This window comes from Solea senegalensis, linkage group LG15 (genome assembly GCF_019176455.1).
Source record: "Solea senegalensis isolate Sse05_10M linkage group LG15, IFAPA_SoseM_1, whole genome shotgun sequence".
NCBI lineage: Eukaryota > Metazoa > Chordata > Actinopteri > Pleuronectiformes > Soleidae > Solea > Solea senegalensis.
In genome coordinates this window covers 13,126,002-13,149,235 of record NC_058035.1, presented here as the reverse complement: position 1 = coordinate 13,149,235, position 23,234 = coordinate 13,126,002, and the positions used below count along the sequence as shown (strand labels likewise).

At 43.2% G+C, this 23,234-nt stretch overlaps 1 protein-coding gene across 1 annotated transcript in view; it reads right to left on the bottom strand.

Moving 5' to 3' along the window:
* LOC122782146 (adhesion G protein-coupled receptor A1) overlaps positions 1-14,055 on the bottom strand; it is a 43,295-nt gene extending 29,240 nt beyond the window's left edge. Inside the window, exon 1 of the mRNA XM_044046362.1 lies at positions 13,506-14,055. Within this exon, the coding sequence (XP_043902297.1) occupies positions 13,506-13,541 (36 nt within the window). The 5' untranslated portion in view covers positions 13,542-14,055. The remainder of the gene's footprint in view (positions 1-13,505) is intronic.
* Positions 14,056-23,234: the final 9,179 nt, after the last annotated feature.

The following is a 23,234-nucleotide window of genomic DNA, read 5'->3' as shown; positions in this document are numbered from 1 at the left end:
CCTCTGGAGTTGGGAATTCTCAAGTCTGCTGTGAACAAGATGAATCAATATGAACAGCGACAAGATTGGTTTTTAATTGGCCAGAGACACTGGAATGACTCTAATATCTTTCTTTCTTTGCCTCTTTATTTATCTGGGGAAGTCTTCTCACACACATATACTTATACATATTGGCTGCTCTCAATATCCCAAAGTAACTTCATTTATTAATGACTCAGGTAAATTAAACATTTCCATATGTGAGTGACCAAAAAACAGTGTCAATCACAAACATAAGGAGATGTGAATACTTGCGGCACTAGTACAGAGCCTCTCTGCCTCGCCAGCTAATGTTCTGCAAAGTGCTGCAATGGGAGCAATTCTGGATCAAGTGTCTTGCTCAAGGACATATTAATATGCAGACAGGTGGATAAGACCACCCATCCTGTGATTAACTGATAACCTGTCCTACCTCCTAATCCACAGCAAAACAAAAAAAGATCCTATTGAAACGTTTGGCTTTCACTGTGTGATTTCTAAATTCCAAAGAATATTACACGCTTTCATGTTGTAAGTCCTCTATCAATCACATAATCTTAGTTCAGTTAACGACACAAGCTCTTAGAGGTCATGCTAATAATAAAATAGCCAAATTTCAATTTAAGGGACGTTAATTAAAGAATTAACATTAATTACACGACGCTGATACAATCAAAGCCATTTCAAGAGACAAAGCAACAGTTAAAAAAAAAAAAAAAAAGAGCAACGTCTTCCCTGACATTGATCCCTGCTCTCTGTTACAATACAAATGAGCAATGAGTGAACAATGGGCTTCAATAATAAAAAAAGTAGTTTTCCAACACAGAATCAAATATTTAGGCAAAGAGCGGACACTCTAAGTTGACCGTAGGTATGAGTGTGAGAGTGGATAGTTGTTTGTCTCTATGTGTGCCCCCTGCGACCCTCATGTGGAGGATAAAGCGGTAGAAGATGAGTGAGTGACAGTCAAATCTGCCAGGACCAGTAGTCCTCATGGAGATCAAAGCCATCTCTGGAACTGCATAAGTTTATGTCTAAGATTGGTTAAGTTAAGGTTAGGGTTCGGCATTGAGTGGAAATCAATGCAGTGTCCTAAGAAGAACATCTGCACACACCTGTGTCGGTGTGTGTGTGTGTGAGAGAGGGAAAGATGTTGGTAGGTGTTGTCTGAGAGCGGTGACTCATCTCCTCCAATTGCAACCCACTACAGAATGCTCAGTGGCTGTGGCTCTATGTTAGGTGACATGTACGCGCACACACACACACACACACACGGGCGCAGACACAGACACACAAACAAAAGAATACGCCAGAAAGACTTCACCCCTCTTACACACACTGCTCACGCTCTGTTCTTGGCTCTCGGAGATGCCATGCTGCTCAGCACACCGAGTGGGAGCATACATTACACAGGTCCACTCCTCATTCCCTTGCAGGTCGATATTCATTGTACCACAACATGCATTTGTCTCCTGTAACAATAGATCAGAATAGTGCGGCGCCCCATGGGTTTTTACTTTGTTAACACTTTTAAGGTTGGTGCGGCAAAGAGAATGTAGCCACTGCAGCCAGAATCCTTTACTCTGTAGCAATAGAGGCCTCTCCACATAAATAAGCTCCGTCCGCGTGTTGCTTAACGGAGCCGAGCTGGTGCATTTACAGAGCCGTCGCACACCAACATCTGTTGCTGGCCACCATTTTATTTTCATGAGCTCTACAAAACCAATAATAGCTGCTCTAGTGCTGACTTACGGCATTAAACAGCTGTGTAACGTTGGTCATTTGATGGCTCTGGGTCCATTACCATAGAAACCACATTGATACCACAGCTTTTAAGGACAAGAGAGTGTGTTTGCATGTAAGGGGTCTGGCCACTGCACTGCCTTTAAAGCAAAAATAAACTCAGCTTAAAAAATGAGCGACCTTTGTTGTGACCGTCAGGAAGTCGCACCAGGGCTGGACTGTTGCTGCCATGTTCTCCAACTGTGGAGGCATTTAGCCCCCTGTGACATCGCAGCTGAGACAGAGGGAGGGTGGGGGGCGCTCTTGAATGAATGCAGCCAACCATGCAGAGAATTAAAGCATGAAAATACGTTATCAGGTGCATCTAACAAAAAGCGGCTTGTAGCAGGGACAACAATGAAAAGCAGTGGTAAGGCGAGATAAGGCGATGAAGAGTGATGGCATCATGTAGACGAACACCACAGAGACGGATGAAGAGAGAAGGATTCTTCTGGTATGTCTGACTCAGACGGCTCCCTCCCTCTCTTTCCTGATCCCTCCATTCCCCAGCCGCAATGCAATTTTCCTCCATTTTTGATTACATATTGCACACTGTGATCTCAGCGCAGTCCCATTTTACAATGTGACAGTTGTGCCATCGCTGCCATTTACACCTAAGTGGGCGCTCCGTCTACTTCACTGCTAATTCACATGTTTGCATCTCATTAGAGGCATTTTTTAAGGCAAAGACGAGGTGTCAGGGCAGTGGAGGAGGAGGAGGAGGAGGGAATTCTAGCAGCCAGATTCACTTTCACCCTTGATACTGGAGCACATCGCTCAGCTGTTTGGAGCGGGATTGTGGGAATGAGATGTGTGAGTGAGCGTTGAAGTTAAGAACAGAGTGATACACAAGCCCATCTATAGTTGTGAAAATCGCTCAGACATGAATACTTGTACTCATCTCTTCAGCCGTTCCCAAACACACATGGCAATAGAGCACATTAGCTCAAATGAAGATGGATACGCTAAGAAAACACTGTCCCTCAACACTGCAGATAAACCCGATGGGGAATGTTTTTTCTTTTGAAAAGAATCTCTACGGCCATCCATCAAGCGAACACAGGGGTGTTCTGCAGTACTTAAAAGCTAGAGTTGAGTGTGTGAAAGAGCTGGATTTCCTCCAATTTTCAAACTACCTCGCAGCAACCCCACACTGCCGACTGACCCCAGCCAGCTGCTCTGCTGAACTTACAGCAAACTGAATAACTAATGTTAGAGCTGATGTTGATGTTTTTCAATTGAACCAATTTTACTGGGAACTATCCTTGGACCTCTCGTATGAGAGTTATAATCGTATACTGTATATGTTACAAGTTCGCCTGGTTTTAAAGGACATTTTATACTTACCACAGGTGTTGCACACCCAGCTGCCCAAGGAGGATGAATCTCTCCTGAGCTTTCTTTTCTTTCTTTTCTTGTGTGTTGGGGTTGTTTGAGCAGTCATTTCTTTATTGCTGCCTTTGGCTTGCAAGGCACTGTTGAGACACTGTGTGTGATAGTGGGCTCTTGAGATAAATTTGAGTTGAATTGACGTTCAATTATTAATTGGTTACAGCACTGCAGTTTTGTTCCTTCCAAAGCACGCAACTGGTCCCATCCACCAACCACTGTCGAGGGCCAACACACTGTCCAGAATGACAAGCTTCAGTCCTGCAGATTTATGTCATCCACTTTTGAGAAAAGATCCAACTAAGCACAAGTTCTATGTGGTCTTCAAATCTAGGGCTGCCATCAGTTTTTACTTGAAGAAGAACAGACCAAAGCCTATAATGTGCCATCTCTCATGCCAGAGGCAGTCACCCCCCACACCCACTTGACTCTGACTAAGACATGCATCTTGGAAAAAATGATTATGTATTATTTCTGGTTTCATTTGGTAAATATAAAAAAAGTTCTCAACAAACACTGATAAAAACAGAGATACAACTGCAGTTATGGGTGATTGTTTCCAGCTGTGGATTAATACAACTATTTCCTGCAGCAGGACGGTGTGGGTGAAAGCAAATGCCTGAACAAAAGAAAAAGCTACGGAAGTCCCGACCCAATATTGATATCGGATATCGGTCTGATATCAGCCAAAAAACAAATATCGGATTATATCGGACTGCCTCTAAAATCTCCGATATAAACGCTCGGTATTGGCCAACACTCAAGGCTGCAATATCGGTATCGTATCGGAAGTGAAAAAGTTGTATTGGGAAAACCCTAAAAAAAAGCCACCAGGTACTATCGCTAATGGAAAAGCAAACAAAACCCTGAGTCAAGCAGTGCTAGAACTGTATAATGGAAAACCCCCAAAAGTTGGGATTCTGGAGAAGTGCTTACTAAAATCTCTACCAGTAATCATTTTAGGCTTGTTCCCAGAGAACGAGCACAACATGTTTGCTATCAATGGACTTGTTAAGGTTCTTATGACACCAGCGGCTTTGTGCAGGCTTAAAAAAATGTGTCCAAATTCAGCCTTCAAATGACAGACATGTTAATACCGGATTATACACTATCATTTTCAGACATTTAAAATGCAGAGTGAATCGAGAATTCAAGAGAAGAATAATTGCAATTTTAAAATCAAATCTACAACCTTCCAGCTGAAAGACCACTTTCTCTACCACTGTTCCACCACTGCCCTCTAGGCATACTCACTTTGTTTTTTTCCTGGCTTCCGTTGTATTTATTAGGTATAGTCAGAGGTTTTGACAGGACACGTACTTTGCTCAATCCACAGAATGAATCTAAATAATTAAACTGTGCAATGATTGTAAGCAACAGTGTTGTAAGAGAAGAGGGAGCACATACCACACATTATTAATACTTGGTTATAAGTGGTTATTTAAACAATTTCAAAAGATGTGTGAGATAATGCACGTGGATCAAGATAGGAAAAGGGGGGCCCACAGAGACTGCTAATGTATAGGGCGCAGAATGTTGTGCTACACCCCAGTGACATGCTGATGTATTTTTAATAGCTCTGGGACACCAGCAGAGCTCTCTGGTACAGAGAAACAAGTTATAGTAGCAGACTTCAGCTACATGGGCCATACTTCAGAATATCAGAATAAGAATTGGAAAAAACTTAAAATAATCCCAGATGGGATCATTAAAGCAAGTGTAAAGCATTTCACAGGGGGGAATAAACAAGTAAACAACTTTAAACACACATTATTACAATAGAATGAAGTACAGACAGGTGCAGAATCTCATTGTAACTAAGTGGACGATGCCACACATGGTTTCTGGGTTAGTGGAAGGGAGAGGAACAACAACAAGGAAGATAGTGTGAGAGAATTTGAATGGATGAAGCTCTTTGCCTCAAGGTTCAGCCGAAGAATTCCTTTTTACTCTCTGCCTTAACTGTCTGAAAGCCATTGACGGCGACAGTGAGAAACAGAGAAGCTCCCTGCGGCTTCATTTCAGTGAAACACTTAACACTACAGTCACACAAGCCCATTTGATTCCACACTGGGACCACAAGCTCATCTGTCTTACTAGAGCTCTGAACACCACTATTTTGAGAAGCACACGAAGCGGAAAGGCTGAATCAGCATTATGTGAACTCATTTGTTTATCCATCCATCGTCTATCGCTTTATTGTCCACATGAAGGTCAAAGGTCACTGGAGCCAATCCCAACTGACACAGGTTAAAAGGCGGGGTGCGACCTGGACGGGTTGCCACTCCATTGCAGGGACTTTTGCTTATATTTAAAAGTTACTTTTTTTTTTAGCCTAAATACATGTTTGAACTGGAATCATCTGTTTAAGAAATCATGCTGTGGTCTTATGTAGTTTATCACTGAAAATGGGGAGAATTATGTAAAACGCAAACGAGTTGGAAGGTTGGCTCTAATCTAAGAATATCTCAGCAGCTGTCTGCTGTCCTTGTCTTTCCTAAAAGAGTGGACAGGAGGCCAAACTGGATTAATGGCTGCTTCCTAATTACAAGCCAAGCTACTGGTTGTTGTGATGTTGTTTTTGGGTCCACTGTTTTTGTTTACAACAGCTGTCACTTTTCCCAAAAATCAAGTCTAAACAAATGTATAATGACCCGGGATTTGTTTGAATAAATTCATACTGTAGGGCTTACGTCTCCAACATGCTATTGGACATAAATAGGCACTTTGAGTATGTAACCACAGTTTGAACACAAACTTTAAATCCCACGTTCAAAATAATATCAAATTCTGCCCTTGTATGCCGAGTAGAATGCACTCTTCCAAAGTCACAAAGACGAGATCAAATGTCAGAGGTCCTGGGACTATGGTCGGTCATGACAGAAAAGGCCATGACGTGTAATGACGCATTTATTACAGATTAATTTTCTGTTATGAATGTCGCCTTTAACCCTTGGCCTTCACTATTTTTTGGAGCAATATACTTTTGCTTATCAGGTCTTGGCAGCAGCAGCAGCAGTAGTATCAGTGAAATGGAGGTGCAGGGAGGAGAATTCTGGGAGCTGCTGTCTTGGCTGACAACAAAGATGGACATGCAGACAGCCAAACATCCGGCCAGCCACAGGGCTGGATCACTTTCTACACAGCCCTATAAGTGGTATTTTTTTTATTATTTGAATGTGTTTGTCCACACTGCCTTTGCATTGTGCAAATGAGGCACTGTCTGCTTCAGTTAGATGCAAAGTACAAATGCAGCAACTTAATTGAAAGCCAGTGACAGAACCTCAAACAGAGAGAGGGAGAGAGAGAGAAAGCACATGTGTGAGAGGGAGGGAGCGAGAGAGCGATAGAGAGGCTGTTTACACAGCATGCCCTCGTTTCTACCAAGCTGTCTCTGGGGGTTCAGAGAGGGTCGCACTCTTAACTGCAGAAAACAGCTGGTGAGACAGGAGGAGGGAAGGAGTAGGGGGCGTGGGAGCATTTTAACATTGACAGTTTCAGACTGATGCTATATCATAATGGAAACTATGCCCTTTCTTCCCCTTTCTTTAACTATAAGCTGTTTGGTCCAGCCTGTGTATGCAACAGGGTTGTAGGACATAAGTACATAAATGCTGGCTAGTTTCTATCAAAATGCAAAATGAGCCGTGTTACCTGTTTCATTTGAGTCAGGTTTGACTACTATTGAGTCCACACATTTTTTTTCCCCCCATTCGAACCTTCATGTCTCACTAATAGCTTCAGTAAAATCGGCCACAGATGTTGTTTTTCCGAAATCAAAATGCAACAGCATCATTATCTTTGTCGTTGTGTCTTCTAAGACTGTTTGTGAGCAAAGGACAGTGCTTCGCGCTTGAAGCAAAAACTTTGGCTCTCCCTATAAAACACAGCACAGTTTTGGATGGCAAATAATAACTGGCTGCATACAAACAACATCAAAAGTGTGAGGCCAGCAAATAGCTCATTAGATTTCTTAATACACACACACACACACATACTAAGTGCAGCAATCCCTTCTGCTGCAAGCAGCACCATTATAATCTTTCATTCACTTAGCTGAGAAGCATACATAATTTAAATAACAAAAGGTTAAGGCAAAGCGATTTATACAAACTAAAAAAATAAAGCAACCAGTGCCAAGTGTTAAAGAGGAAGGCCAATATAGGTAAGTATTGGCGGAAGCAGCAGCAGCAGCAGCAGCAGCCCTCTTTTCTGGGAGTGCAGAAGGTTGTCTGCAGGATGAGCCAGACATTTCTCTTCTCACACCAAAGCACATCCAGAGTCAGCAAACACAGAGAGGTTAAAATCCAAGCAGTTGCAAAAAAACAAGAAAAAAGAAAGAGGTCTGCAGAGGCAGTGGTGGCTTCAGCAAGCACTCACCCTCCTTCACCTCTGCCAAGCCCCATGTGCTGAAGTAATCACGCCTGATATCAAGTTTAAGTTAATGCTTACAAATGGAACATGAGTGCATTTATTAAATATTAACCTGAGCTAAACCTCCACTCGTGTGCAGTGAGTTCACACAGCATGGCACAAAACTAAGCTTTAGAGTAACTGGTTAAGTCAGTGGCGGGTGGAGAGGCTGCACGGCTGCTTACTCATGGATGGAGGTGGATTTGTGCTCCGCTGACGACTGCCACGTTTGGTGCTAGTGCAGGTGCGGCTATGGGTGAAAGGAAGCTGATGCTAAGTGTGCTTAAACTAGCTTAAACCATAGAATTGTTTATTATTGCTTAGTTTATAAAAATTTATATTACTAAAATAGGGTTAGCACTTTTGAAAAATTGTGCTTCCCAACCTCAGTTTCCCCTGAGTCGAGAAATATCTTCATTCTTTTTTTGTTACGTGCCCACCAGTGACAATTGGTCCGAGCCTTGGTCTGAGGCTTGAAACTGCAATGCTAATTCTGCACTTCTTAGACCCACTCGTAGGGGGCACTGTTGCCAACTCTTCAGTAAGGAAAGTCGCCAGAAGAAGTCACTGTCACTGGTGGCACTTGGTCTACCAGTTATACTATTCTAGTAATACAAAGGTAAATGTACATCGGTGAAGTATTCCTTTAACCAAAATGGAAATATTAAAATACACTTTATAGGAATAGTTCAATATCTTGGCAGATGGGTCAGATACCCAAGATGCATTGGTGTCACAGCTATTAGAAGCAACCTGGGGTTAAGTGTGTTGCCAAGGGACACATTGTGGATTGAACCCATGACCTTTCGGTTAAAGGACAACTCATTCTACCACTTTTCCACAGCTTTGCATAAAGACTACTAACAGGGACAACATGCTAGTGATAACACAGCTGACACCAAAAGCTCACAAATGAACACGTAATGAACCAAAAGAGTAAGATGTTGTGGTTCGGGAGGTTATGTGCCAGACTATTTCTTGGCTACAAACACCAACTTGTTGCAGTCTGTCATCACAGGAAGGATGCCAATTAACTGCTCTTGGCGAAGAACATTTCTGGCACACAACCCAATGGAAAAAAAAAACTCATCATATATTTGTTTTTTCTCTTTGGTTTTATCATGGCGAAAACAAACGAGACGAACGGAGTTCCTTTTCAGAAGTGCTGGTAGGCAGATTTAGTTAAGTCTGATGTAACGGAGTTGCATGTATGTATGAAATGGTGTTCTGCATACCTGGGTTGTAACAAGTGGATATTAGAGTTATTCTCCTCTGACCTTGAGCACCGACAAAGCACTTTTGCACTGATGACTGCCACTCACTGGGCATTTTCTATTTTCCCTGGATAATCTCTGTAAACCCAACAGATTGTTGTACGTGAAAATCCCAGTCGATCGGGAGTTTCAGAAACACTCCGTGCAGCCTGACTGGCACCATAAACCATACCATGTTCAAAGTCACATAAATCACCTTGAACACGGCGAACCTTGAAGCAAACGGGCAACAGCAGCTGGCGAGTGTATATACTGTATATTATAGCATTATGTGGACAGACAGGCAAAGTGTGAATTGATTTTTCTCCTGTAACAATCGCGAGAGAACAAATATACGTATTTCACAAAACACCCATGTTGTCATTCGTGATTTTCCGTCTATTTCTGCAGCAGAATTCACACTCATGCTAGTTACAGATAAGTTCTTACACACACCATATCACAATATGCCCAAATCCACAGCTATGTTACCTGTACGCGCACCCTGGAAGCTCCCTTTTAATCTAACCCTCTCCATATGACAGCCTGTCATCACCCCTCACCCACCAAATACCAAATAGAGCTGCGAGACGTGGCTGCATATCAAAACAGGTCATCGTCATTATCACCGCAATTCCCTCCATCTCCACACACACACACACACACCAGAGCTTGTTTAGTATGAACGCGTCTTAGAGACAAAGTTAACCTCTCCGACGCTGGACGTCGTTGGTGGGTGAACAATGAAAACTGGCATGTTGTCTCATTATATCTGCCTAGAGCACAGACGCGGACAAAGGGCTAATGGGGACACGATACTCTGAAAATACAACATGCCAAGAAAAGAGACAAAAGCAATGCAAGATTGTATTCAAAATCAAAGCACAAATGTCATCTATTCCTCCTCCATTTCCTCCAAGTTAGTACTTCGAGACAATGACAATGATCCATTTTCGGAAAGTCTCAAAAAGCTGATTTATTATTTGTGAAATGCAGCATGGTTGCTTCTGTGTTTTCACTGATAAGCGCTTTATAAAAAGGCTCGACAGGTATTTTGTTCTTCTGTAGAGAAGAGCTTTAGGTCAATTCCAGCAGTCAGCAGGAATGTCACACTGGTATTGAGCCGGTGCAAGGCTCAATCAATGAGAATATGTATCGGGACGGGAGCCTGTCTTGCCTCGTGTAGCTCAAGACAGAAGATTATTGAGCTGTGGTCCATTTAGGTGATTTTAAGACGGGAGACACTGATTGTCGTCATGGAGCCACACAGGCCTCATTGTGAGGTCAACGCGGGGCATGAGAGAAAATATTTCTTTATACTGATCCCTAAAATTAACTCTTGTTTGAGTCACGAGTCTGATGCAGCGGACACGTTCAACTGCACAAGCTGCTCTCGTCCATGGTCACGCCAAGGTACACATTCATGAGGTGTGATCATTAGTCTAAAGCAACACGAGACAAAGAGCTTTATTTGAATGTCTGGTTACATTGTCAGGTACAACACACATGCAGCTAATGAACTCCACAGGTCATATTACTATACATAATATGTGACAATATAAATATAAATATTTCCTCTCAGTAAGATAAAGTCAATGCTAATTACAGATGAAGTTGCCGCAAGTCTAATTAAGTCTCTTCCTCCGTAGTGAAACAACTGGCTCGGACCACATATCAGTTTCCTTTTAATGAATGTAATTTATTTTTGCATTTTAATTCAATTTCTCTTCAATCTCTTAAAAAGAACAGTGGATTTTGAATGTCGCTAGGAGACTTCTGTTCTCACTGTGTGTGATCACCGCTGTAATCATGTCCATGACTGGAATATACACAATATTTATTTGATAGCTATGCTGACACATGTTTAACTGGATCATGTGGAAGTTAATACAATCAATACATGGGTAAACAATTAAACCAGTGGTTCTCAGACTGTTTGGCAAGTCAGAAGTCTAAATACTACAGTTATAATTAGGTAAAACATCCAATTCAATATCCAAATTTGACAAATTTCAATATCCAACAAATAAAATACATACAAAAAGCTTTTGACAAATTGTGTTTTCCACCCCTGTGCTGGGAACCACTGGGCTTCTTAATATAATGCATTTCAATTAATCTCCACCTTAGTCAGCTGCTGCATTTGCATTGATGCATCAGTATTAGCAATCTAAGCGCTTCATTTACAATAATACATCAGCCACCGGGGACACTTTTCTGCCGGGTAAGTAAAGCATATGTTTAAGAGAAATTAACCTTTACATCAATATGGCTCTGCAGCCACAACTCAGGAGGAGAACTTCATAATTGAACACTGGACGATGGTGACTCTCTTTCTCCATTATTTTCATTTGCATGTGAAAACAACAACAAACAAAAACAATTATATCTCCTCTGGATGCGACTCCACTATCTTAACAAACAGGTCACCTGTACCACTGTAACTGTGACTGACTAAAACACCTGATTAGAGAATCCACCTCTTCCCTGTTTCCCACTGTGCAAAGTATATTATATAACTATATTATATTATATTAGATCCTACACAGTGTATGGTAATACATTTCTGAACAGCTCTTCTCTTATTGGACTATGGGCTTAAGGCCCTTTTTTTTTGATTGGATAATTATAAAAGCCAGCCACCACCTCTGTGTGTATCTCTCTTTCTAAAGGTCCGCTCCTGCATATTAAGCAGTGTGGAGTGTTGCAACAACTAAATGCAGAAACTCTTCCGTTTACATTATCATCTCAATGAAACAACATAAATGAATGAATAATGAATGAATTAGCAACCGCTACACTGGGGGAGGGGAGGCGTTATTAAAGGGGGGGAGGTTTATCATTGTGATGAAGACGGATGATGAGGCTGCATTGCTGTAAACGAGTGAGTCAGCCCTTCCTTCAGAGAGGCATGAGCCTGGGCAAGAGGAAGAGGGGAGGGAGCGAGGGAGCAGGGGGTGAAAGACAGAAACACATGGGAACTGTCCCTGGTGCTGAAATCGGAACGGCTGCTTTCAAACAGCTTCGGGTTCAGCCCGGTGCAGGAGAGAGAAAATCCCAAACACAGCCTGCTTTCTTCTTCCCCCTGACCTTCATCTGAAACTATCTCCATCGCTCGTCTTCATGTAACAGGTCTGTGAGAGTCCAAGATGAAGTAAACTAAATGAAGCATCTGTTACACTTATCCGTCAAACTGCACAGCGGCGGGAATGTGATATATATACATACACACATGTACACTCAAGCAAACAGAGGTTCAGTCAGTTATTTGCATTCTGACCAAAAAGCCAGAGGAGAGTGATTCCATGTGAAATTCGTCCTGAGCCAAGACAAAAACACCATCACTGAAACACTGTTTATATCCCAAATGACAGTTGCATTGGACTATACACACACACACACACACACACACACACACACACACACACACACACACAGTAAATAATACACAATAAAACCTGAATTGTAAAAGGAATGTGCTTTGTGCCTTTTCAGTCAATTCAACCCTCTCCACCCACCACACCACACACCCCCCCTTCCTCCACCATGATCTTGTTGCATTATTCATCTATCAAAGCTGTCATGCTTTGTGAGTAACCCTCTGTGAGTTTGTCCAACATCACAGATGCACCAAGAGATGCAGACAGCTGATATAACAGGGGATTTAGCAGGATTATTCGGAGGCAAGGAAGGTGATACAGCTGTTTATGTGTGGATGCCACTGCCTGGGAACACCACTTCACCACTTCACACCCAGAAAATGCGAACATGGCCATCACAGCAGCTGTGCATTCTGGTCAAACAGACTTTGCAACTTGTTACCTTCCCTCAGGGAAACCGAACACAGGGACAGTGTGTGTCTCTCAGTGATTTCACTGCGCTTCATTACAGAACCTCGTTACTTCCAAACACATTATTCAAAATGTTTTTTTTGCTTTCAGCCACTACAGTGATCAGGAATTCCTCTCAGTTTGATGTGCAAGAGATTATGCAACAGGTCCAGTACTTGCCGAAGCCACCCACAGCTAAACGGGTCATGGTCGCACTGTAAAACATTTCAGATGAGGCCAATAGGAGAATGATGTCACAAGTCCGTAAATAATGGTCCTTTTCTCGGGCACTGCAGAGACCAGGCGGGTGTGGTGACTGCATTAGTAAACGCGCAATCTCCGGCGCACATTCAAAACCACACAGCTTGATGTCTGTAGCAGCTCCAACATCATGAGCATGACTGTATCTTTGACTCGGACGTGTGACGAAGTTCAAAATCAATAATGCGCCGTAATTTGGCAACAAAAAAAAATCGCGGATTTCGGTTTATTCTGACAGCCACAGTGTGTCCAGTGACGGCGCGCCTCCCCAAGCCCCGTGTGTGACAGAAACAAAACACATGCACAATGACAACCTGACATCTGCTCTCCATTTGACAGCAGCTTAGTATTCTCCACAGACACCCCAACTCACACCCCGTGCCGCTTTCCCTCCGCGTACTCTTTCACATTTCTATGCGGCTTTTTTCCCCCCTCACTCTCTCTCTCTCTCTCGCTCCATGAGCCAGCTCGTCTCCACACCAGCGGCTTCGTTAAATATGCAGGTAAAAGCACCGACATCTCAAGCACAACACTTTTTCATGCGCTACTGAGAACTGACCTCCCAGTCTAACGAATCCCACTCTTCGGTAAACATCCGGAGGATTTCTTTTCATCCCAGAAAAAAAAAAGCGGACCAGGCGCAGCGGCTCTATGGAGCGACTGAGCGATGCGATGCCATTGCGCGGCTGCTGCCGTTATCCTCATGAAATCAATTTGAACCGAGGAGCGTCGTCAGCTGTGGAAGGCATCTCCACGGCGTCGAGACCAAGTTGAGCGACAGAGAAGAGCGACGCGATGTTTCACAGTCCAACATTTTTTTTGGTTTTTGGTCTTTGGTTCGCTCGTCAATGGTTGCATCCACTTAGCAAACCACTTGCGCTCAGAGGCAAATCGAGCTCCTGACATTAGGCGCTCCTGCTCCTGAGCATCGCCTCTTATGCAGCTGCTGTGCTGCTGTTCGGGGAGGAAAAAACGTGGCGAGATACAACACACGCAACTTCTTATTTCCAGGGTACAGGGGTGGAATTTAGCGTAGCGCATAGCCCACTCCAAAAGCCAATAAATCCCTGCAGCACATCCGACAAGTCCCTTCCCCTCTGCTGAAGGGGCAACAATAAAGGAAGCTTTTAAAGGTCCCTGCATGAAGTGATTCTTAAAACACGTGACTCCTTTTATTCCATGGTGAGGGGAAGATGCATTTAATCCAAAAAAATATGCCCTAAGCAGTGGAGACACTTTGAGTGTGCGTGTGTGTGAGGTGGTGGTGGTGGTGGTGGGGGTGTATATGCTAAAATGAATGAATGACACTGGTACCACACAGTAGACTACTCACCATTAGCACAGCAAAGTTATTGTGATGGGTGCAATGAATAGTGGTCGTGTTGCCCCCGGAGCCTGTTATGTGGCAGCCCTCTGCCCTCCAGCCACCGTGTCCATCGAGCAGGTCAAAATCCCAGTAGGCTGCGGTGGGGTCTACACCCAGCGCGAAGTGCCTGAGAGCAATAGTGACTGAGTGCACGGCGCTCCCGAGGCTGCACCCATCTGCAAGCACAACAGCAACACATCCAGTCAGGGAACCCAAGTGGAAAGTCTGTGAGTGCCGTGGCCAGAGAAACATGCAAACTCCTGTGTGCACACCTCACATACGACTGCGCACATGCAGACACCACACGGGTGTCACGCTGTCGTGGACAGACTGATGCGTGAAGTGATGTGGATCAACTTCACTCTCAAACAGGAACCCTCTAAGTATCATGTTTCCAATAACTGCATTCATTAATGAAATCAAATGAATGATCAAAGATTTGTTGTTTTTTTTGTTGTTTTTTTTTCTTGCAGCATGCACAGTTTGCAGTGACGCTAGTCTGATAACATGTTGCGCATACCAAATTGTGCGCGTGCGTGCGTACTGGCATGTAGTCGGCAGCAGTGAACAGCGTTGACATCACACGCATGATAATAAAAATGGATTTCCTCTTACCTAATTTGGTGAAAGCAACTGGTGTTGAAACGCTCCTGCGCTTCCCATCGTCTGCGAGATTTGACGAATTCCCCGTGCAAGGAAAGAGTTTCCCATTGCGAAACACAATGAACTGCAGCTTGCAAGTGGAGTTATCAACAGATTGCAACGCAGAGGAGGGGAGAGGCGTACCAGCCAGCGGTAAATGGATTGAGGCGACTGCCACCGAGTTCTGCGGATGGAACAAAAAAAAAATAAAAAAATAAAATACAGCAAAATCAAACAATAGAATGATATATCCGAGAGGGTTAAAAAAAAAAGAAGAAGAAAGAAAACAAAGTCCGGTAGAAAAGCCTGCCAAATTGTTCTCCGGGAGGGGAGGCGACCAAACACAGACCACAAGTGACCAAGGGAATGAGAATCACGTTTGAAGCGCTCTAGTGCGCCTATTTGGTCAGGCTCCCTGCCGCAGAGGTGGAAATGGTTCTTACCATTTCAGGTTGAGGGCACATCAACACTGCAGCTTGATTTAAAGAGACAACCAGTCTGACTTTATCTTCTTTTCAACGCCTATAAACACCACAGAACCTCAGTTCAAAAAAAAGAAAAAGAAAAAAAGAGAGACCTTCCCTGAAAGGATGTGAGGAAAAAGAGGGACTGAAGAGCATCGTTTTGAATCCAAATTGTTTTTTAATTGCTGTCACTGCAAACGAAAGCCCAACAGCAACATGTGCAGCCAAAAAAAAAACCAAACAATTCCATCCTTCTGATTTTTAATGACCCGCAGCGAAATACATTTTGACATGCTGAACATAATTCAATCTGTGCAGCCCTGTCCCAAAACAACTCTTTGCTATCTATCCTTTTGGTGGGGTATATGGTTAGGGATGCAAGAACCTTTCAGTCCTTAGTGAACCAACACCACGTGGATGTTGCTCAAGGGGGTGGACTCACAGGACATGGCAGCACTCAGCAGCGGCCAAAAGATCAAGTTTAATCATAAAAATGCTCCCAGAGTGACAGCGTCAGCATGTGAGAGCAACATGTGTGGCCACTCACTCAACATCCTATCATCCTTTACCATGCAGGCTTTTATGTGTTCGAGATTTCACACATGAAAATATACCACAGTGTAAAAGCACACACACACACACACTAACAAAAGTGTTCTTCATTCAGAGAAGAGCTCAGTGTCCTTCATCACCATATGAAACACAACAAAGACTTACGAGGACATGTTGCAATGATAGCTTGCGTTACTGGCGCACTGGAGCAGATTTCTAGGAAGAAGCAAACACGCTGCAGGTGCGGACGGGGACGCTGGTGACGCGACATCTATTCATAACAAACACACGGATGGGTGTGAACTCTCCAGATGAAGTTAATTTTCTTCGGCGCTCAGTCACGTCACCCTCTCGTGTGAGAAGATCAGCACTTTTAACCCAGAGGGGAGGGAACCTTCCTGCCCAAGATGAATGTGGATGCCCATAAAGTGCCCTTACAGTTAATGAGGAGCTGCTTAGTCAGACATTCAGCACAATCGATATCCAGGAGGAAAAATGGCCAAATTTCTTAATCAAGTTCAACAAGAGCTTATTTGTCCATTCTTACATTCCACACACTGACTACAGTGAAGTAGCGTCCGTAGCATGCGAGGCGTCTCATGACGACGGGCTTCGTTCTGATGCTCCCGGCCGTTACAGTTCATTCTAAATCGGTGACAAAGAGCGACAGCGCGCTTAAACACATTCCCTTTACATTGCATATATGCTGTATGAGTGGAGCCGGAAGTGGTTCTAAAGCAAAGGGTTTTGTTGGTTTCTGTATCGACTCCCTCTTGAAAAGCTATTGATTGTCATCCTGTAGTGGATGTGGACGTGAATGGCGGGGAGGCCATACACTGAAATCTATGCTGCATCGTTTCCTCCCTCTGAGCCGCTTACACTCGTCCTGTGGGACACAGACATCAGAGGTGGAGAGGGAGAGTGGAGTTGTGCCTTAGTGGCAGTCGAGAGGGTTAAAAAATGGCTCTCGCGCGCTATTCTAAGGGTCCTGGCGCACACGGCGAGCATGGCTGGCAGGTGACCTCCATCCCCCGCGGAGGTGTTTTCAAAGCATACCTCTCACAAAAAGAACTCTTCTCTCGCGCAGTTGTTTCTTCATCTCTTTCTACATCTTTTATCCTCTTTTATGTGGCGCATCAAAGGGATTTACAGCCCAGAGGGTGCGCTATAAGCCATGTTGTGTACAATGTCCCTTTATAAGCTATAATCGGTGTTCCTCCTGAGCACAACTACATAGCTACAGTTCCCCAAACCCAGCACCAAAGGGGACCTAACACTTCAGAGTTGATTTAGCTGGATGTACCTCAGCTGTCTGACTACCTTCAAGCCCCTCCCTTGCTAACAAGGCAGCATGTTGTAGCCTTAGTAACCATAATCACACATTCTCCTCTTCCCTTCCTTCCTTTCTCTCCTCACTTCTTCCTTTCCTCACAGAGGGCATCCAGGTGACTGTCAGCCATCACCTCCTATTTCAAGCTGTTCCCTCTTGTCCAACTTCCTGTCTCTGTCCTTCTCCACCTGCTCCTTGATTCTTGATTCACAGCTCCGCTCAGCAGAACCACACAACTGCCTGCAGGGCAAAACACAACAGCAGTCTTTGACCCAGGGCAAAACATGGATTTCACAGGTGGAGTGGCGGCTACTGCTAAACTTGATAAGACAATGAGGTACAAAATATTGAAAAGAGCCAATAATTGTTTTTCTATTGTAGAATCAGCCACAATTTAGGAAAAAAACTCGACTCTGTGCCTTTGCAGATATATCTGCACGAGAGGTAAATTTATTTATTTGCACCGCGGCAACAACGGGCAGAACTACAAATGAAATGAGTTTAGCTCAGAGGGCATCTTGATGAGCTCGGGCCCATTTGAGGAGAACTGCTGACAAACACGATGGAAGATTTGCATACATTTCTTTTGTGCAATCACTGGCAGTCCCGTCAGCGCGCAGACGGCGTCGGACACAAGGACCATGACAAATAGGTGGGAGACTTTTTACTTATGGTGTTTTTGAGTCTGGAAATAAGTTTGTTTGTTCAAGAGTAGCATTAGGCAGGCCTCCATACACCATACAGCTATTGTGTGAAATGATTATATTCACAAAAGGAGATAATACTTCACACAAAAAGCTAGGAGAGCCACGGCTGCAGCGTTAAAAAAAAAAGAAAGAAAAAAAAAAGGCATGTTCCGATGGAGCGTCATGTGACATCATTACTTATCAAGAGAAATTAAACAACGTCCAACGCGGTTGCCATGCCGACGAGAGTCTGCTTCCTTCCAGACAGGTTGTGTTTGGGTGGGGTGGGGCGGTGGGTTTGAAGCCGATTCGAGGCTGTTTGGAGAGAGAGAGAGAGAGAGAGAGAGAGAGAGAGAGAGAGAGGCAGAGCTGTTCTTCAGCTGTCAGCCGCACTCTCCTCAGTCAGCTGACTCACAGTGTCACATCACAGGGCTGTGCCTTCACACACACACACACAAGGCTGCAGCAGATGGACAGCATTGTTTGATTAAAAAGGCACCGTGGATTAGAAATTAATGAATTCATTGTGTTGTAAAAGCATAAAATATTTGCTGCAGGCTGATTGACAACGAGCCAGCAGGAGCTCAGTCTCCGAGATCGTAGAAGGGAAACTCACAGATTTTGAACATCCATAAATCCAAATACAGTAAATGAAAAATTCCCACTGACCCTCTCCATATCCAGAAATGTATTTGAAAAATTTGTCTCATCTGGCATCAGGAGAGTGTCCTGATGTCCATGTAGCCAACATGACCAGTGTTAGTACAGGACATCTCCAAAAAAGGCTATATTTCCATGCAGCACTGTTATCGTGTTAAGAAACAACTTGGAATAAAAAAAAAGAGGGTTTTAGTTTCCTATGACTCATCTCCCATTCATTATTAACGGCTCAGTTCACCCAAATCAAAAAGGAACACATCCCAACGTACTGTACCACTGCATCAAACTACGCACAGTTTCTATTTCTGTGCAGCGATTGCTACCTGTGAAATGTGAGATTGTACCCACTCTAGTAATTCTTGGATATGTGAATTCATCAACAGTGAATGACACAGTTTACGTGAAGCACACTCGTTCAAGTAAAATGTTTGCGTAACTGAGCAATGGCTTGAATCCTGACAGGTGACTTACTAAGGGCACAAGAAGCAGAGGAGTCACAGCCTGGGTGAGGTGCATCTGGCGAGGACCCCGATTTGGCCAACTTTTTCCCCACGTGTGCTCTCGAGGCGGGTTTAACAAAATGCCAAACATGAAGCGACGTCTCGCAGCTTTTACATACATCCAACATCGCGGGCCACCGGAGAGCAGCTGTCTTTTAATTCGACTGTTGCTCCCATTTCAGCGACTCAAGCTCAGTCCCACATGAGATTTAATTTGCAGTGAGGCTGGTGGAGTTAGGGAACTAAACCAGTAGATTAGAAAAACATCTTGGCAACCGTTAATACAAGGGACAATGCTAGTGTAGTAGTGATTCTCACAGCTTTGTCTCATTGTTGATTTTTCAGTTTTGACTGTTGCCCAAAACAATCCTTGCTCCTTGGTAACAACATGTGACACAGAATCGGAGGAATATTTGGGCGCAAAATGTTTATTATATATATATATATAATAATGATTATTATTATTTCTTTTTTTTTTAATAATCACTGAGCCTTCTGAGGTTTAGTTGTTCCAACAAGGAATGGGGAATGTAATCCTCTCGTATCAGAGCCACGTCAGTCGCCACACCTGTGCAGCTGTACATGTTCCTGTGATTCAGATATAAGAGAGAGAGCCGTAGGATTATATAATTCTGTAGGTTTATGTAGTATTATAATAGTACTCTAGCTTTCATCTGTCAATAGAACCAATGAAGCACGCGGCAGATGTATCGTGAAATATTACCAGTATCAGTCAGTACTCTGCACTTAAAGTATATTCAAAAATACATTTGAATTTAATTCTTACAGACAAAACATGTGCTTTTGCAGTCTCCAGTTTCTAAAGTGATAACTAGTTAAATTAATGTCATGCTTTTGCCCCGTGCTCTATATGCTCCAGGGTTACTGACCCAGCACACTCAGTGGTTAGAGTGCAGATTGTAACAAAGCACTCCTTCTCACAGTCTTCTGATGCACTTGGTGGAGAGTGCATCAGAAAACTAAGGTACGTACAAACGGGATGTCACTCTGTATTTGTGTTTACAATGTGAAACGCACGCTCTGGCTGTTTCGTCCATTCTGGCTGCGAAGGAAACACAGTGGCGCAAGACGGCCGCGTCCGTAAAGCAAGTGAAAAAACAAGTCATGTAAAAGGTTTATTCTAAGGCTATGAAAACCAAAGTATTTTCAAAGTGATTATGTTCCTCTCCTCAAGCAACTGTGTGGTTCTTCTGGAGTCTATCCAGGTCACGCTTTACTATCACAATGTTTTCTCACCCAAGCTCACATTTCTTATGTTTGATTGAGCTGCAGGGCAGAAAGACAGAATTAACGGCCAGTCATTTGGGGCAGCACTAAAGTGGCATTGTTAGCGGTGCCCGCGAGGTGATACACAGTCACAAGCACACGGCCCTGTCCTCTACGTTTGGACTGGCTTAATGGATAAACATGAGCTCCTCCTTGAATTTAGCAAAGATGTGGGATTTCGGAAAAAAATAAATAAAAAGGACGAGAATGTGACACGGCCAAGGTCCTGTTGAGCCTCTAATTCATCGATAGATTTCTCATCTCGATGGTCTCGTTTCAGACGTGCAGGAATCACGGCACTGCACTGACACCTTGTCCAGTTGCTCTTGCCAAAGTTAGAACCTGAGCTTTAACTAGAAAGCGAGTATTCAACTTGAACAACATTTGAAGACAGGGCTGGTAGAACAATTGTAGTCGCGTTGGTTCTTTTCAGATTGCAATTTGAGATTTGGCTCAGAGGTGAAATGAATGTGAACTGGGGTGTGGGTGTGTGTGTGTGTGTGTGTGTGTGTGTGTGTGTGCACGCTTCACAGATTGAATCGTTTTATTACATTTCAGTTGCGATTTGATTGTCGGCGTGTGCATGATGTTTATGACAATCCCTCAGTTTTGGCTAGCCCGAAACAAGTATTGATCCCACAAATGGATGCCATCAAACAGTTTGCAGTTTGAGGGGGAAAAGTGAATGCAACACATTAAACTCACATGTCAAAATTATGCCGCAGAGTCGAACCCTTACAGTCGGCCTTCAAAAACATCACACACGTGCAGACAATCAGAGGAAACCGAGACGTGTATCTTGCGTCTTTAACATGATGTATGGTGGGTATGAACGGACAGTAACGACTGTGGAAGTTTGTTTTGTCCATCGTCCTTGCTTACATTTATGATTCACTGCCAAGTAGGCATAGTGTTGTCTAGGAGTCTCCATGGCAACGTATGAGTATGAATCTGCATGACTTTACAATTTCCCCATCACAGTGGCAGGGAAAGGGGGCAGAAGTAAAGGCACTTTTGATGCCTCCACATGAATATGCATGCTTGTGGTGAAAGGGGTGTACAGCGTGCTACAGTGGGAGACCACGACCACTTGTCTCCAGCAAAGATCAAACCCTTAAGATTTCATAAGAAAACAAAACCAAATGTGATCAAATTATTTACGTTATCCGATCAACCCGCAAGAAAAGGGTCTGCGCTACGTGTTCATGCGAGTGCAGCGACGCAAGGCGGTCGGCACCAAAGACGAATCACAGCAAGGAGAACAAGAACAATGCGTTGGAGACGAATCATGTATCTTTACTCACGCACACAGCTTAATGGGGCTCCTACAATCCCATCACTACAGTTGATGATGCAACAACATAAACGCCCCCCGTCCTACAGGACAAACACGACGTCCATTACACATTAAATACCAATTAGAATGTTTAAAAATGCAAGAGAAGGTATTGTTGGGATTGTCTTAAACACCCTGTTCTCTCATATTGTACTTCTACACAACGTCCTTGAGCATTGGCAGGGCAAATCTAGCTGATCTGGGGGAGCAAATTAAAGCACAGAAAAAGAGAAGCAGAGTGCTCTATATTTATGGACTCCTTTTACCATATTAATCCCTTTCCATTAATCCGTCAACTGCACCAAATAAAACTGTAATGGCTTTGGTGGTCATCTTTATCTCATAGGGCAGACGATGAACTCACTGGCAAAAGTGACAAACTCATTCCCAGGCTACAGGCGGCTGTTTATTATGCGCTTATATAGGTTGTTTTTCTGTGTGTCTTCTATTACTGCATAACACTGGCTTTATTAAAATTCAAGCCTGTGTACGTTGAAAGTCAATAAAAAAAACCCTGTGTCTTTACACACTGTAGTTTCACTTGAAAGGGATGCTTACTCGTAATTACTAAGTAATAACTGAATTTGTAGCTGGGTTCCTTGCAGAGGAGGGTGACTTCACAGCATCAAAACTTTCCCTCCATGGAGAAGCAAGCCATTTAAGCCGTGTTTCCATCATGGCACAGTTCGGTTTGGTAGAGTGCGGTACGCTTTGGAATGGCAAAGCCATGTTTTGACACAAGCCCAACAACAAACAACAAAATCGAATGAGACACAACAGTGCATCACAGTTACATTAGAGCAGTATACTTATACTTATGTCATTTCACCCTTGTTTATACTGTAAATATCAAGCTCATACTGTGTATATTCTGCAAACTGTCCAGAATGTACATTCTACATTCTATTTTAACTCTTTATATATGTATATACATATACATACATGTATGTGTATATATATACATATACACACACATATATATATAAACATACATATACACATATATACATATATATAGAATTGTATATATATACACACATATATACACACATATATATGTATATACATATACATACATACATACATACATATATATATATATATATATATATATATATATATATATATATATATACATGTACAGAGCCGCACTGTTACACTCGGTGGAAACACAGTCACCGTTGAATGAACAATTTGATATCTGAGATATTTTGAGTAAAGATACAATTTTAAACAAACCAGATCGACTTATTTGTATGTATATTATGCGTCTTTTGATGTTTGTGCATAGCTGCTGTTTGGTAGTCTACACAAGCTCCCCAGTCATGGATATGTTGGAGAATCCAAGACACGAGCAAGCGTAGGATTGAGATTTAATGGAGCGCCCTTGTGCCTCAAAAGCACACCCCTTTAATCGATCTATTGAAGCTTTACCATAGTCAGCTCGCTCTAGCCGTTCCGCTTT